Source organism: Solanum pennellii, chromosome 7, assembly GCF_001406875.1.
Source record: "Solanum pennellii chromosome 7, SPENNV200".
NCBI classification, from domain to species: domain Eukaryota; kingdom Viridiplantae; phylum Streptophyta; class Magnoliopsida; order Solanales; family Solanaceae; genus Solanum; species Solanum pennellii.
The window spans coordinates 77,408,914-77,425,846 of record NC_028643.1 but is presented as its reverse complement, the minus strand read 5'-3'; the positions used below and the strand labels follow the sequence as shown (position 1 = coordinate 77,425,846).

Below are 16,933 nucleotides of genomic sequence, written 5' to 3'. Positions count from 1 at the left end.
TCAATTGGATGTTCGCTACAACAATAACAAATAGTGTCCATAACACTAGAGTAATGTGATAATTTGGAGTGAGTGCAACAAACATCATTCCATACATCGTGAAGTATAAAAGCACGTGACTTTGTTATCTTGAGCTAATTTTTCATCATTTTCATCAACAATCAAATCATTATTTAATATTCAGTAAATATTTCATCACTATTTTGGTGTTCCGCATAAAAATTATTTGCTTTCTCATTCTTTTTATTTGACAAAAATAGGTGAATTTTTGCTTATGTTTAATAATATTATGATGATATACGATCCTAAGGACAACTTAATTAGATTACAAAGGGCATGTTTTAGGGAGAACTATAACCCATAGAGACCTAATTTTTCTTCTTCCTTTTAAGTATTTTTATGAAATAATATAATATTATTTTTTTCCATTATTGTTAATAGCTTATTAATTTCTTTGGCAATATCCTTTCATTAATTTAGCTATTTGGCCAATTAAGGATTGTATCTTTTTTCACTTTACTAGTAACTTTGATATTAGCAAGAATGGATTGAATAAGATGAATGCAATGGAGAAAATATTTATTTGCTACTCTTAATTAAACTAACATATATATATATATATATATATATATATATATATATATATATATGCACAATTGTACATAATATTTGCGCAAAATACTTAAGAAAAGAGTAATATTATTTTATATTTTACGATAGAAATAAAATTTATATATATTTAGACTTTTTCAGTCTTCACTTGTGAAATGACATTAGATATATCGTTATTTTCCCTTTTGGCTAATTATACACAAGTGGAGTAGCAGATCATAAACACAATTAGATATCAAAACATACATTTGTCTAAAGAAAAAAAAATCAAGAGCAACAATAAAAGTTTTTACATAAAGTAGAGTTTCTTCATTGACTAAATTTTTCATTCATATTAGTTCACCACCATTCGCAATCGTCACATCTCTAAGTAATTTGTTCAATTTTATTAGTAGTCCTAATCCCTCATCATGTTTCCAGTCTATTCAAGTACCTACAAATGATCATATATATGTTAAATTTATAAATACCAAACCCTAGATTGAAACGAGAGAGAAATGAAGCAGAAGAATTAAACATACTTGAAACTGATAATATAATAAAACGAGATGACATGTTTTAAATGACTAACTTATTATCACCTCGACAAGCCTAAAAAAAAGCTGATGTCTTAGGCCATCTAATTTGATGGGCTCATTTTTAAAGCAATAATAGGCATTTTCTAAAATTCCCAACCATCTAAAGAACCTGCAAACAATCACACATATAAAACTCAGTTTCACAATGCAAATATCAATTATATGGAACAATTAAATTTTTCGAAAAAATAATAATTATTTCATTTTTTAATGTTTGATCATTTGAAATTCCCAAGCAAAAATCTGGAAAATTAATGTCACTGTGCTATAGAATGTTGAACCTTTTCTCTTTAGGTGCAATAAATGATCTTATTTTATTTTCAAAAATTATTTATTCATTCTCCAAAAATATTTTTTAATAAACTTAAACAAGGATACTAACAATAAAATTGTGGGGCTTGTATGTTTGTCTACTTTTACCTTTAATCTGTCAGAAGGACATAACAAGAGAGCTTACTATTAACATGAAAATTAGTTGTTGGATTCTTTAAAATAGGGAAAAATAATTTATTGAGACTTGTGATATAATTAAATTACCTTATTTGTTATTTTTTCTAAAAAAAATAATATATTTTATTCATCTATGATACTATATAGTAATATCATTAAATTCAAATGTGATTCTCATTAAATTCAAAAATGTGAGGTGAGGTGAGTGAGAATGTGACTCTTTTAGTGTCAGAGTGAAGTTTCAATTTTTAGCCTGTCTTTTCTGTACTCTTTTATACTGTGTGTGCACCTTTGTTTATGTTACTGTCTTCATTAATTTAAACAAACTAAGTTTATAAATAAATACTAAAATTTTAAATATATATATATATATATACATTTTAATTTATATTAAATGACAATTAAATATTTTTAATTTATTTTTATTAGTATAAGTTTTTGGATGATTTATGTATAAGTCAAAGTGTTCAACTGACACAATAAAAATGAATTGAAGTATATTCAAAGTTAAATTGTTCACGTATACTTTTACTTTTATATTAAATGAATTTTTTAGGCTTTTTTTATTGTTATAAATAATATTAAATTATTCAAAGTTTAAAGTGAATATTTAAAATTTTTTCCATATTTACTCTTTCTTTTAATAAAGTTTGATATTTTTAAAGAGATAAATTAAACTACTTAAAAAATTATATCTATAATTTAATACAGAATAATAATGTAAAGCATAATTTTAATTATATCTTAAATGTTTTTCTTTATAAGTATATTGTCTTAAATTTCAATTACTAATATGATTTAGAAGAAATGCTAAAATATTAAATTTGACTGTCCATTTATATAATTATGCCAATTTTTAAAGCTTCATGTTTTCTTTTGTCTTGTTCCTTTAATAATTACCCAATAGATTCTTGTTTTTTTTCATTTAATTGACAATATCCTCTTCTTTCTCTTTTGCCTCTAAAGCTTTTTTCTTCTTGTTCTTCATGGGTTTCTAGTTAAATTTTCTGAGGTGACTTTAATTTTTTTTTGTAAAGTTTTGATTTTTTTTTCTTTGGCATTTTGAATGTTGTTTTGGGGTTGTCTTCTTGAGAGCAATGGGTGTTCACTTTTGTTTTCTGATAGCTAAAAAAGGGGATTTTTACTAACTTTTTTTGGGTTTGTAGTTGGGATTTTCTTGAGTGAGTTTAATTTGTGTAAAGTTTTAATCTTTTTCAAGGCATTTTGAAGAATGCTGTGTGGGGTTTGTTTTCTGATAGCTAAAAAGAAGCATTTTTCATAAGGAGATAATGTCAGTCAAGAATAGAAAGATATCTTCTTGACTAACTTTTTTGAGTTTCATGGGGGGTAGAAAAAGATGATAGCTTTAGGAAAGTTCATTTCTTTTAGAAAGTTATCTGAGTATAAGTAGAGGAAAAGTTACTTTTTTTGAGTTTTATTGAAGGGTTGTTGAAAAGATAGAATCTTGAAAATGGGGGAGAAGAAGAATATGCCAGCAGTTTGGTTTACTTTAAAGAGATCTTTGCATTGTAAATCAGGGCCATCAGATGTTCATGACCCAAAAACAAGAAAAGAGTTAAGCACAATTTTGACTAAAAAGGGAGGAGGAAGGTCTGGTTGTTCAAGGTCTATAGCAAATCTTAAAGATGTAATCCATGGAAGTAAAAGACATTTGGATAAACCACCTAGTTGTAGTCCAAGATCTATTGGTAGTACTGAGTTTATTAATCCAATAACTCATGAAGTTATTCTGAGTAATTCAAGATGTGAGCTGAAAATCACTAGTTTTAATGGATTTCAAGAAAGTGGTAATGGGGGTGGAGGTGGGGTGAGTACTAATGATGGTTCAACTTTAGTGGGTACTTTAAGGCCTGGTACACCAGGTCCAGGAGGGCACCCTACAATGCATTATTTCAATTCTGGTTGTAGGAATACTCCTACAAGGAGGAGTACATCTTTTCTTGTTGATAAAGAAGGACACACAAGTAGTTTTGCTTCTAAAACTAGGTATTCACTTGATAATGATGTTAATGGAACTTCTTCTGGGGTCACATGTCATAAGTGTGGAGAGCAATTTGGGAAATGGGAAGCTCTTGAAGAGCATCATCTTTCTAAGCATGCTGGTAAAAAAATCCTGCCTTTTTGCTTTTTTCATCATTCATGTTCCTAAATCCATGCTTTTTTGCTTACACTATAGCTTATTTCCTTTTTCATGCTCTTTGTCTGAAAAAAAATACTCCTTTTTAAAAAATAAAAATAAAAATTAGGGTAGGGAAAGTGGATTACAAGGTGATGAATAATTTATAGTAATTTATTTAATATGTTGGTTAATAGTATTTCTTATTCGAACTCGCACTAACAAGGCGAAAGTTTAGATTGTCAACCTACTAAGATTTTCTCGAAAAATGTACTTGATTATGTGTGTGTAGCCTACATCACAAGATCGTACATTTGGAGCTTCTGAACCCCATTGCTTAGGAATTGGAACTTCTTGACTTTGTCTTTAGTGTTAAAAAGATGTGTCCTTTTTCAGTTAATTTGTTTGAAATTTGCTTCAAGGTGAGATAATATTGATTAGTTTTGATGGATTGGTGGTGTAGGAAGGTGAAGGAAAAGAAATCATAAAATTTTAACTGTGAAATTCTATGTGCATTGCGCTTACACCTGCATTGCGCTGTTGGATGAGAAAAGATTTTGCTTCCCGTCACTTGTATGTCCATTTAGGATGAATCCTCTTAGTACAGAATACGTTTGGATGCATTCACCTAGGCACATTGCTCCCTATTTGCTTTGGATTGAGGCGGCATTGTTATAGTAGTTGTTATTGTATTCATTTTCTGTACTTGTTGATTTAATGGTTTTGAAAGGCTTCTTAGCTTGTTTTTTGCTCAAATGGACAGTGAGTGAACTTTTGGAGGGTGATTCTTCAAGGAAGATTGTAGAAATTATCTGTCGCTCAAGCTGGTTAAAATCCGAGAGCCAAGTTGGACGGATTGAAAGGGTCTTGAAAGTTCATAACACACAGAAAACTCTGGCTCGGTTTGAAGAACATAGGGAGATGGTGAAGAGCAAAGCAAGTAAGCTCCCTAAGAAACATCCTCGATGTATAGCTGATGGAAATGAACTTTTAAGGTTCTATGGAACTACTTTGGCTTGCGGCCTTGGCATGAACGGATCCTGCTGTCTCTGTATATCTGATAAATGCTGCGTCTGTCGAATTATCAGAAACGGTTTCTCCACAAAGAAGGAACTCAAAGGCGGGATTGGCGTCTTCACCACTTCCACAAGTGGAAGTGCTTATGAATGCATCGAGATGAGTGAAGATGATCCATCCTTAAGAAAAGCATTAATCGTCTGCAGAGTAGTTGCAGGTCGAGTGCATAGGCCACTAGAGAACATTCAAGAAATGGCTGGCCAAACTGGGTTCGATTCTTTGGCAGGTAAGGTTGGCGTGTACTCGAACATAGAGGAGCTTTACTTGCTTAATCCCAAGGCTCTTCTTCCTTGTTTTGTGGTAATCTGCAAAGCCTAAGGAAAAAGAATAAGACATGGTAGAATGTTTGAATTAGTAGTGAGACTTCGCGTCACGTATAGGATTCTCTTTTCGACATGTTCTGCAGGAACTTTTGGTTCTTGGAGTCCAAATTCTTACTTCCTGCATATTTCTGTATCTGTTATTACCAAAATTTGGCAAAGCAAGATGATCAAAAAGTTCCATTGATAGTTTTTTTGTTGACTTTGTGGGGAGTGACTGCCCCTTTTTATTATTTCAACCACCCAACCCCAGGAGGACTAATAGTGTTCCCACTACCCTCCAGCGTGACTCGATTAGCCCTCAATCTACAGGTTAATGATGGATGGATGTGCTCAACCACTTGAACAAGCCTCACTTGTCGACTTCCTTTTTCTGTGTCTCTGACGATTTTTGGTTGAGTTTGTACATGTATGATGTATAGGTGTAACAGAATACCGTTTATTGTACAGAGTAATACAGACAACTATAGATTTGGGACCATTTCAGCTTTTAGAATAAATCCTTGATCACAAATCTGAGTAGTTTTGGACTAGACACTTGTGACTTCTAAAACAAATGGTTGGACTAAGGCTTTAGAAGTTCGTAAGCTATGCTTCCGGCACCTATGTTTCGCAGACTCTTTAATAAATGTTGTTGGACGTGTGTCTAATCATTCCAAATATAGTCGGATCATTCAAAAATAGTGCATTTTTGGAGGATACAATATAGGTGAGACTATTTCTAGAGTCTGTAATTGTTGTATGACACTCAAATATGAAGTAACAGTTGTTCCTCATATAATCTACGTACATTCTATCCTCTTCAGATTCTGATTGTATTTTTGTTACATCATCAACTCAATGAAATCCACTTGCAGCAACCAAAATGTGGTCCTCAAGTTGGTACTGCTACATGCTCTATAAAATGCTAAAGTACACAAATAAAGAAGATAATAAGTCACTGTCTATGTTTCTTTTGGCAGACTATATTTTTTATGTGTCTTATTAGAGCTACTATTAGTGTTGCTAGAAAAATGTTGTGATCCTCTTTTTCTTATTCTCTGCACATTGTTTTTCTTCTTAATTTATCACTACTGCTGTTCAGAGAAATGAACTAGATTCATAAGATAAGTTAAAAAAAAGAACCAACTTTTTCCTCTTGCTTTTAATATGACCAAAAATGTGGTACCCAATTGTTTCTTTTCTTGAACTCTTAAATTTTAAATTTTGACCCCTACTTGAGATAACAAGTTGTGAGTGCGCTTAAGAGATCCATTTGTATATCTTAACGAGTTAATATGTATTTGTTGTATATAATATAATCATCTGAAGTTCGATATAAACTAGCTTGAGCCCTATACAAAGGAGGAAACGCTCCTTACTAAGAACTCGAATCGAGATCCACATCTCTCTCGTGGATCATTTTGTTGCTGTCTTGGTTTTGAACGGTAGCTATCTGTTGATAACTGTTACATGGAAATGCCAACTCATTAAGTATGTATATGCATCTGATTTTGATTGAAAGGACCCTTGTCTATTTTTGTGTTCAGAAAACTGAATATAAATGCAATTGGGGAATATTTCAGTAGGCATTTCATTAATGCTGATTTAGATTGTTCCTGTGGATAGCCACTTTGGTCCCTGTATTATAGATATATTCCAGTTTCAGTAAGTAAAAACGTATAGTTTCGATCCTTCAAGCCATGTTGCATCTATCTAAGCCTGAGATAATATGTATCATGACATACATACATACATTCTTGAAACAGTTGAAAGAATCATTGATAAATGGACACGAACTCGAATTATAAAGCACAAAAAGATCATTGTCCTCGACCCGTTAACCATCAAACTCTAGTACGTAATGTACTGGCAAACAGAATTTTTGAGTAAATGTACTTTAATATAAAATCTTATGTTACTGATTTAAAAAAGTGAAGGTGATAACAGAATCATAATATATCAATGAGAGAAGATTCAAAATTAGCAAAATCGAACTAGAATTTACAGACCAGTGGATCTCCTAGGAAGCAGCAGCTACTGCTTCTGTTGTTTTCCCCTTCTCTTTGACTGCTTTCTTCCAGTTCTCTGCACTATCGATGATTTCCCCAGTTTTAATGAGGTACCGGACTCTTTTTCCATTGTCTAACGTTTTGTGACCCACCCGACTGGCTACCTTCTGCTCTTTTGAGTAAAGCATCACGTTTGAGCTGTGAATAGGAGCTTCAATCTGAAACAATAACAACAACTACGTCTCAATCCAAACAAGTTGGGGAAGTTCAATCTAAAATCTTAACACAAAGTTTTACTTTCTTGTTAGGGCAAAGATGAATTCGATGCTAGCCACGACGAAATGAAATCTCAAGATAATAATTTTTAGGCAAGATAGAGAAGAAAGAAATCGAGATAAAACCTTGACTATCTGGCCTGGTTCCTCCTCACTCCGACTCTTCACATGCTTGGTTTTCAAGTTCACCTCTTTTACTACTACTTTGCTGTTGTGCTTGATGATCTCGGTAATCTCTCCAATTTTACCTTTGTCATGGCCGGAGATTACCTTTACAGTATCACCCAGCCTTACATGCATTTTGTGTAGTACTGGAAGGCTGTTTGGCTTACATTCTTTACGCTCCCATCGCTTAAGCTGCAAAATAGACATAAAAAGAAGCTCTTATTCAATGATAAAGCTAATTCTAATCACAATTCTCAGTAACTGTTGTTTCAGCTAAAAGAATATCATACCCATAAAAATTAGTACCAAAGGTTAGCAATACAAACATTTGGTGGCCATTTTTAAAAGCTGTTGACAAGTTAGTTTCAGCACTTCCTTCATTACATCATAAGTTATAAAAGAAATGCATGACCACATTAACAGCAACCCTATAAAAGTAGTTGCGGGAAATGTCTATCTCGGACACACATACTAAAGGACCAAAATGGATCAAGATACCAACCTTTGCTGTAATCAAACATGGACCTTCTGCTGATTTAACCTGCACGGCATCATATGGAGGTTGTCATTAAAGTGGCAAAAGATTCTCCAGTTTTACAGTTGACACAATAAAAAGTGACAAACTGCGTAAGGCATGATATACATCAAAGTGTTAACCGAATAACAAGCAAGTGCATTTTCTGGAGACAGATCTTATTCCATATTTGCTTCCAATAACTTGTGATTATACAGGTAACTATAATATGAGAACGATTTATTATCGAGGAACACAGAGGCATATGTATAATATGGGTTCAGCAGCACCCAGTAGCTTTAACTCAGACCCTATATATATATATTAAAAAATTGCTAAATATGTCCAAATATTAAAATTTCGAACCTTAAGTCAAATACAGGGTTCGTCCTTATGTTGGAACTTGGAAGAGTATCAATGCAACAGAGGGGGTAAGTTTAAGTTAACCAATTAGCATATTCTTAATATACTTGACTTTTTCAAGAACTTTTGAGGAACTACTGTATTGAATTGTAGATGTCTTTATATATAAAATTATTCTCTTGCAGCTAGAAATACACTGTGTTTGGTATGTAGTTCCAACTTTCCTGTGTTCCGAAAATATTTTCTTTAGGAAAACAAGTTCAAGTTCAAAATGAAGAAAATGACTTCCGTAGTGGAAGTAAGGAAAACAAGATGGATAAGTAGCATTTCGAGTTATTATCACCCAATTCCTCCAACTCCCAGTTCTTGACCATATCACGTCTGTCCGTCCCCGAATCCCCACTCCCCATCCCATCTCGCCTCCATAGTATTTTGTTGGATATATAACATATAAATGCTCTTGGGATAATATTATCTAGCTTAGTTACTATATAAACACTAGAAGATTAGTAAGTTCCACATTTGTTTTCTAGGTAAACATTTTCCTTCGTACCAAACACGCAGTCAAAACTTATAATAGCGAAAAAACATATGATATGAGAAAGGACTCAGGTAGCAATGGTGACCAAGCAGAGAAAAAGTTCACAATATATTGTAATCAAATAATATAAAATTAATTTATAATCAATAGTACAATGGAAATGGATACCTTTGTTCCTATGATCCCTAATACATAGAAATCAAATTATTCAAAAAAAGACCTTTCACAAAGACAACTGAAATTGAGATAAACAGATAGGACATAGCCTAGTGGTCAATGCAGTGGTGAACAACTACGATTTATTGGTTCAAATCACAATACACTAGTTTATTTCTTCGCATTTATGTAAGACTGGATGGAGAAAGTTACTTGCAACACAATTCAATTCCGGCTAGAGGTAGCAGGTATTCTACGTGATTAGTCGAGTTGTGAGCAAGCTGGACCGAATGATACAGTTGTAGAAACAAAACAATTAACATTTGAGATAGTTCAGTTTGAAAACCAGATAGTTGAAGTTATGAGAAAGCATACCAGAGGAAGGGAGAGAGGAGGAGAGAAGCGTTGGCCGAAGAAGGAGGTGGAGGAGATGGAGAGACCAGTAAAGGAGCTCTGCAGAGCCGCCATTGCTCAAAACCTTCTGCAAAATCCTTTTGTGAAGGAAGAAACAACACTGAGCTGAATATTTGGATAGGATAATAAAAACCAGAACCTTCGTCTTCTTCTCTCTCTATCCCTGGACACCCGATCCAAGTTAATTGGACCTTCAACGGGTCGAGTACGGCCCAATTATAAAGTCCCTTTTTAGCTATTTGGGATTATGGATTAATTACGGAAATCTCACCTTTTAGTTTACTTATTATCATTATCCCTTATAAGTTTTACAAATTTCTAAAATTTCACAATTTTCACGCATCACATTAATTTATATCCCGAATCATATTATTGTATCCCGCGCATCAGATTAGTGTATCATGTATAAAAATGTATCTTGCGCATCAGATTAGTGTATCTCGAGCATCATATAATGTATCATGTATAAAAAGTACCTCGCGCATCGATTAGTGCATCTCGAGCATCAGATTAGTGTATCATGTATAAAATGTACCTCGCGCATCAGATTAGTATATCTCGCGCATCAAATTAGTGTATCATGCATAAAATGTACCTCGCGCATCAGATTAGTATCATGTATAAAATGTACCTCGCGCATCAAATTAATATATCTCGCGCATCAGATTAGTGTATCTCGTGCATCAGATTAGTATATCTCACACATCAAATTATTGAATCTCGCGCATTAGATTAATGTATCAACGCTTATATTATTGTATCCATTTTGAGGATTTTTTGTAATTATAAACTTTTAAAGAATAATTCCTATAATTTGCCCTAATTTAAAAAGGGAAAAATGATCAAGTTTTAACGTTTTATAGGTTGACAAAACATATAAAAGACGAATTGAACAAATATATATATTGAAAAAATATCGGGGGATTAAAAAATAGAAAAAGCTTGGTTCTTTTTTAATAAAATTAGATTGAATAGGATATTAATGTAGAAGAAGTGAAAAAAGCCTGATGTGGGATTTTCCCCGTTTTCTACCATTCATTAACCTTCCAAGCAAATTTACAAAAACTTAGAACAAAATTGGGAACAAAGGCTATCATACACTCAGACTATAACATACCCCTAAGTATCCCAAACGAACTCACCAAGACAAAAGTGTGTTTTTGTAAATAAGAAACCTAACAACCTGACCAATTTTACAAGATGAAACAAAAAAATAAACAAATGGAAGAACTGAGTTAAACTTCATACGAGTCAGCTGTGCTATCTATAGATTCAACACGTCGATGTCCAGAGATTGGATTCCGATGATCTACTTGTTCAACATTGATGGTAATCTCCTCTGCTGTTGCAGATAAAGATCGCTTCTGGCGTTTTCTTTCGTGTCTAGACTTGAGTATCCTTGACAGAACCTGCACAGTGTCCCTCATGGAAGGCCGTTTCTTGGCGGCACGATCCACACATTTGTATGCAAGTGCTGCTACATCATTAAGTTCTTGCAGATCATACTTCCCATCAAGACGGGAATCTGCGATTTCCTCCCATCCGCCTTTTCCATCTGTAGTCATGGCTGCCTACAATCATCAATCATTGGAGCTTAGTTTCTATATGACTGAATAGGCTTCAGAAACATATGCACAATAAAAGAGGTTGTAGGAGAAGAGGGAAGGAGTGGAGGGGTTCTGAAAGTTACTCGAGATCAGTGCTCTCTACATGTGCCACAAAAAAAAAAGTTTCACATCACATAATGAGAAAGAGAGAGAGATCTTACTAGTTCAATATACTCGATAAGCCCCTGAAGAGGATTTTTACCAGCAATAAGTTCGAATAGTAAAACCCCAAAGCTGTAAACATCGCTTTTCTTAGTGAAGGACCTAGTTGATATATATTCAGGATCAAGATATCCGAATGTTCCACGGATGTTGGATACATGTTTACTGACCATTTCTTCCCTTGACAGCCCGAAATCAGCAACCTGTGTATTACACCCAAGATTGCAGTTATGCTTAATACCATTAGCTCAAAATGGCGTCGACATTTTCATTATGATAATGTGACCACCTCAAAGTGTGCCATTTCATTATTATCAACCAAAGAAACCTATTCCGCCTACTTCACTTTGGAGAGAGAAAAAAGAAACCTACCCTGGCACTCATTGACTGATCCAACAAAATATTGGATGATTTAATATCCCGGTGTACAACTGGAGGAACTGCCTGAAAAAGGAAATAACAAAGAAGAAAGAGTTAAGTGAATCAGCAATATATGGTAGCAGGAGAGTTTCCACTAGGACACACATGATTCAGAAATTAAGTTCCCCCCAAAATTTATTTTGTATGTCAACAGTATATTGGTATTTTATGCTTATTTCAAGGATCCTTGATACCGAAGAGAGACTGGTTATAATCATGTGTCAGCAATTAAATATGAATTACGGGAAAAGATTACCCCATCATGAAGATACTCTAAGCCCCTAGCCACATCCAGAGCAATTTGAACTCTCAACTCCCAGCGCAATGGTTCAAGCTTTTCATCTGTCAATGTAGTTCCATTGTTAAAATACTAACACATTATCATGCATGTGAGAGGTTATCCTGGATGCAAAAATCTGGCTACACTCCCATGTTTTACATTGCTATGAACACTTTGATTGCATGAGTACATATGCTAGTCAAAAGACAAATGTCAATGTATCATGAATCTCATCTCACAGAACACAAAGGAGAATTTCCAATTTGAGGAGGTGGGATATCTTCAAGTAGTCACATAAACAATCCCTAGCATTCAGTGTACCAGTGTTAAGAACCAGCAACGCTAAACTGGATAATAGGGAGCCTTGCTATAAGTTGATCAAATTGTTAGCGCTGAAGGGCATGCAAATGGAGGAATACTGTTCAGAAAGGAGCTCAAATCTACACTGCTAGGACACACAGTGGGTTAGCACGAGACTGACTACATCCAAAACTTGCTTTTGGTGGCAGTAAACTTCTTAACAGACTAATCTAGTTTCACCCATATAAAGATAGTTCCATTTACTGCAAATTGGCTACTTGAAATTATTGCGTTGATTGATGGATGACTGATATATGTTACTCAATGAACATAATTGAGGTGAAAAGTACACATATATAGGCATGCAATATTTGGTAATCTCAGCATCATTCAACCAGAGAAATGTTTTTAAATTTAAGAATGTTGCAGGAAAATGGCTTGATCAAAACTGTCTCTCTAAGAAATCTTTTTCTCTTGCAACAAAAATAATCAAACAGAGTTCTCAATAGCATACCGTACAAGTGAGAAGCTAAACTGCCTCGGCTCATGTAAACATAGATAAGCATATGCTGACCCTTCTCTGCGCAGTATCCAACTAAATTCACTAGGTTTCTGTGGTGTAGCCTTCCCAGTAACATGACCTGTGGAAACAAAAGAAGATGGAAGTCAATTTAGTTTTAGAGAACATTTACATCAGACAATGTAGTTCAGCTCTTACATCATAAAACATACAGTTTAGCACAAAATATAAATAGAAGGATGGCGCTCATATGATATCTAGAAGCCTATAGAAAGAAAAGTTCTGTTAAATATTAACTCACAAATGCTAGGATTTGCCTAAACCTTTTTTAGTGTGCTATGAAATTTTAGAGAAAGCATTGTTCATGTTGAGACTTGAGAGGGAGGGTACACCCATTTTAGTCCCCGTTTGCTTATGATCAGTTGCAAGCACCTCACCAGAGACAGAATCAAAATATGAGGGCAGTTGAAGTAAATATACCCGTCTCTTTTTATCTGAAAACCAGATGTTTTTGTAAAAGATCACTTGGCCTTGTACTACTGCCATGTTGTCTAAGTGATGCTCATAATTTAAGGTAAACATTTTTATGAAGCACAAAAAGTAAGTAAATTTATTTAGCATTTTCCACTACACGGCTACACCATATTTTACCAACTGGTTGTTTGGTGAACTGGCCTTTCCATGTGTTAACTTAGAGCTTGCTAGAGATGGTTGTTGCACATTACTAAAGGTTGTCAAAATTTACAACAAATGTTTGAACAAGTTGACTTGTCAAACACACGGATATAGTCCTGAAAAGAATTCTTCTGTAATGTTTAGAGTACCTCTGTTTGGAATTCTTTCTCCCCTTGTTTAGAATCAGTTGCAAGCACTTTGACAGCAACCGTCTCACCAGTAGACATCTGAGCTTTATAAACAGGACCATAGGCCCCTTGACCAATCAATGTGGTGAAGTTGTAGGTTGCTCTCTGCAAATCCCTGCCCATAAGTAGTAAATGATCATCATCTCAATTAAGAAGTCATGCACTCATGGCCCTAAGATGCAAGGTCTATTTATTGAAGACTGCAATTTATGTCAAATAGTATGAACGGAATTGCAATACATGAAGCAAAGTAATGAATCAAACACATTATAATAGGATATTGCCATGAGACAAAGACGCAAAGTCTTGCTACTGGGAGAATGTTCCTAGTTTTGCACAACGTCCAAACAGTACATTGTTCAGGATTCTGATTGAAGTTGTATGGTCTAAAGACAGTTTCTTCGATAAAGAGACAAAAAAAAAATGGATCATTTCTTCTTTGGCAAGTTCTGAGCAAAAGTGGAAGATTGGATTTTGTAAGATCCTTATACTGTATTCTACTTCCAGTGATCGAAACAACTATAATAATATAAAAGTACTGATTTTAAACAATCTCCCCAATGATAAAATAATAGTCTTAGCCAAGTTCACCATTCCTTTTCACAAACAATGAGAGAGCAGTAGATTGTAGACCAAACTAAGAAGTTGCAATACTCTTTCCATTTTATCAAAGATACATACTTGTAGGAGTACTCGAGAATACCGGATGCAGAAACCACATTCGACTTCCTGACGCTCCCTAACCAAAATGACATGCCATTCTGGATAGACTTTGGTGACTCAGTACCAATTGAGGAGTCTGATAATACTGTACATGTATCTACACCATTTGCACGAATAGGAACAGTGGCAGCCCTCCTAGAACTGCTATTCCCTACCTGAGGACGTCTCCTATGGTACCTCCTAAAACAGAAAAATGCAGCTATAGCTAAAAGCACTCCTATTACCACTCCAATTGAGATGCCTATAATTAATCCAGATGACTCCTTCTCCATCTCTTCCGTGTTCCTCAATTCTCAGCTACCTAAGCATTGGTCCCATTGAGAAATAGCTGTAAGAAATAAAAAACAGTTAACTTCTGAGTCAGGATGAATAAAAAAGTTCACTACAACAACTTCCAACAATCCTAAACTAGTCGAGATCAACCATATGAATCCTCAATACCAATTTAGCTCCATTCGAACAAATTTCATCCCAAAACAACAGTCCAGAAAAATAATAAACAAAATTTTTATCCTAAAACAATCTCCATTTTCATGAGTATAAAAATTAACCAAATTCGAGAAGAAAACAAAAACATGCTTTGATTAGCCTTGCTTGCTAACTAAAATTAAACATACGAAACCACAAGTGCAAAAGACAATCCAGCTCAAAGCGTAAAAAATACTCTAACATGCCTCCTACTAATTCTCCAACCGAGACAATAAACTGCAATACAATACACAATTTTCAGTTTTCACAAATATATTTTCCGAACAGAGCATCGTAAAAGCATTAGTTCAAAAATCCAGATTCGGTCAAAACACGCCGGAAAAACTGACAGTTTCAACTTACGACTAAGCTTATTCCACCAGCAGCCAAAAAGGAAAATCTACAAATAAATGTTCCAAAACAACAAATCAAATGCAAACAACATAATGATTAGTACAAAAGCTAAATTCCAGAACAGATCAAAAACTAGTGCGAAAAAGTAAAAAGTATACTCAAAAAAGCGCAAATTTTCAGGCGAAAAACTGTAAAGTGCATATTCATTCCTCCATTGTTGTACCTTGAGTTAAAAGCAGTTAACAAAGCGTGATGAAGAAGGATCTAGGCACGTTGAGAAGCAACAAAAAAGGAAGGAATCTGGTTAAGACCGTGTTTGGAATTTGCCGATATAGAGAAAAAATGAAAATGAAAATGAAAATTCAATTGGAAGAGGCAAAAGAGCAGAGTGTTGTTTCAGGCAAACTGGTCTCCTTCTGACATTTTTTTTTTTTTACGTTGAGAGACTTTTAAAACGCGCGTGACGGATGATGATGATTATTATTTTACATTTCCCATAATACCCTTTTTTAGTTTATATAAATATTAACGTCTTTTTCATTTTTTTTTTATTTTCTTCTTGTGATGAATTAATAAATATAGAATTAATGATAATCTATCTACTTTTAGGCCCCTTATATAAATGTGATTTATTTTTCTCGTGTTAAAGGAAAAAATGGATTAAGAGACACAAACATTTTGTAGATCGGATTAATTTGAATTATATAGCATATAATTCAATGAAAAATTTGAGGACTTTTAATTATTTTCCTCTAATAGTGAAATAATTTTTAAAAAAATTACTATTCTCTTCGTCCCTTTTATCTAGACCACAATACTTTTATTTTAAATTTATGTGTAAATTACTATATTTGTCTATTATATTTTTCATAGAGTAGTTAACTAATTTTTTTATTTATTATTAATAAAGTTGACTTAAGAAAATATTAAATAAGAATAAAAGGATAAAGATACATCATTTTTTAATATGTGTAAAGTAAAAATATGACATACAAAATAAAACGGAGAAAATATATTTTTTATTTGATGATTTGTCCTGATAAGATTTTTAACCTTTGATAGATACATTTTTGAACATGAGTTAAAAAATATTTAAACAAAATATGCTAACTATAAATCTATAATTTGAATGTTGTTTGTGTACTTAACCTCACTATTATGTAATTAATTATGTATGATATAGTTTTCATCTTTAGGAGAGAGTAAATCAATTTATGGAGTACAGGTCGATAATAATCATTTTAATTTACAATATATATTTTTAATATTTTTCTTTCTTTCTTGGGATTTATCGTTATTGTTTTGTAGTTAACAATTTTTATCCTCTGTAATTTTTCTTTTTATATTTTGATCTAAATAATTGTGTAAAATTGTTTGTTATATTTTTTTCAATTAAATTTTAAAAAATTGTCCATTTTTAATAATTTTTTATTTTAATTTTCTACTTGACATGATAAAAATTTAAAGTAATTAATTTATTTAACTATCGTTATTTATTTTTTTTACTTCTTAAATTTCATAAATAAATTAATATAGGACAAAACCTCATAATTACATGATAAAGTGAATCCACGTTTACCGTTATTTGGGTTTAATCCAGCAAAGCATATTTCTTAACTTTTACGATTACATTAACTTACCTT

At 33.2% G+C, this 16,933-nt stretch overlaps 3 protein-coding genes across 4 annotated transcripts; 1 reads left to right on the top strand and 2 right to left on the bottom strand.

Annotated features, from left to right (window-relative positions):
• Positions 1-2,559: 2,559 nt before the first annotated feature.
• Positions 2,560-5,363, top strand: LOC107024260. The gene is made up of 2 exons (XM_015225198.2): positions 2,560-3,763; positions 4,541-5,363. The coding sequence occupies exons 1-2, from the start codon at positions 3,112-3,114 to the stop codon at positions 5,170-5,172; spliced, it is 1,284 nt and encodes a 427-aa protein (XP_015080684.1). The 5' UTR covers positions 2,560-3,111; the 3' UTR covers positions 5,173-5,363.
• A 1,631-nt stretch (positions 5,364-6,994) lies between these two features.
• Positions 6,995-9,751, bottom strand: LOC107026312 (50S ribosomal protein L24, chloroplastic). Its single transcript, XM_015227222.2, has 4 exons — positions 9,555-9,751; positions 8,108-8,146; positions 7,567-7,797; positions 6,995-7,383 (listed from the first exon to the last, which is right to left on the bottom strand). Exons 1-4 carry the CDS (start codon positions 9,645-9,647, stop codon positions 7,177-7,179), a joined length of 570 nt encoding a protein of 189 aa, XP_015082708.1. The 5' UTR covers positions 9,648-9,751; the 3' UTR covers positions 6,995-7,176.
• An 827-nt stretch (positions 9,752-10,578) lies between these two features.
• On the bottom strand, positions 10,579-15,722 carry LOC107024316 (calcium/calmodulin-regulated receptor-like kinase 1). Of its 2 annotated transcripts, none has more exons than XM_015225276.2 (8): positions 15,514-15,722; positions 14,427-14,796; positions 13,707-13,860; positions 12,877-13,003; positions 12,039-12,124; positions 11,735-11,806; positions 11,362-11,565; positions 10,579-11,164 (listed from the first exon to the last, which is right to left on the bottom strand). In XM_015225276.2, the coding sequence occupies exons 2-8, from the start codon at positions 14,738-14,740 to the stop codon at positions 10,829-10,831; spliced, it is 1,293 nt and encodes a 430-aa protein (XP_015080762.1). In that variant the 5' UTR covers positions 14,741-14,796; positions 15,514-15,722; the 3' UTR covers positions 10,579-10,828. The 2 variants fall into 2 exon arrangements, with proteins under 2 accessions (XP_015080762.1, XP_027773978.1); XM_027918177.1 differs by lacking the exon at positions 15,514-15,722 and adding an exon at positions 15,300-15,331 and having other exon boundaries at positions 10,583-11,164.
• Positions 15,723-16,933: the final 1,211 nt, after the last annotated feature.

Excerpts from the sequence above, each read along its gene's own strand:
- LOC107024260 (XM_015225198.2), top strand. The coding sequence starts at position 3,112 with ATGGGGGAGAAGAAGAATATGCCAGCAGTTTGGTTTACTTTAAAGAGA. Across the intron at positions 3,764-4,540 it reads TCATCTTTCTAAGCATGCTG|TGAGTGAACTTTTGGAGGGT; the intron begins GTAAAAAAATCC and ends TCAAATGGACAG.
- LOC107026312 (XM_015227222.2), bottom strand. The coding sequence starts at position 9,647 with ATGGCGGCTCTGCAGAGCTCCTTTACTGGTCTCTCCATCTCCTCCACC. Across the intron at positions 8,147-9,554 it reads CTCCTCTCTCCCTTCCTCTG|GTTAAATCAGCAGAAGGTCC; the intron begins GTATGCTTTCTC and ends GATGCCGTGCAG. Across the intron at positions 7,798-8,107 it reads CATGTTTGATTACAGCAAAG|CTTAAGCGATGGGAGCGTAA; the intron begins GTTGGTATCTTG and ends TCTATTTTGCAG.
- LOC107024316 (XM_015225276.2), bottom strand. The coding sequence starts at position 14,740 with ATGGAGAAGGAGTCATCTGGATTAATTATAGGCATCTCAATTGGAGTG. Across the intron at positions 13,861-14,426 it reads ATTCTCGAGTACTCCTACAA|GGATTTGCAGAGAGCAACCT; the intron begins GTATGTATCTTT and ends ACTTATGGGCAG. Across the intron at positions 11,566-11,734 it reads ATCAGTCAATGAGTGCCAGG|GTTGCTGATTTCGGGCTGTC; the intron begins GTAGGTTTCTTT and ends TGTAATACACAG.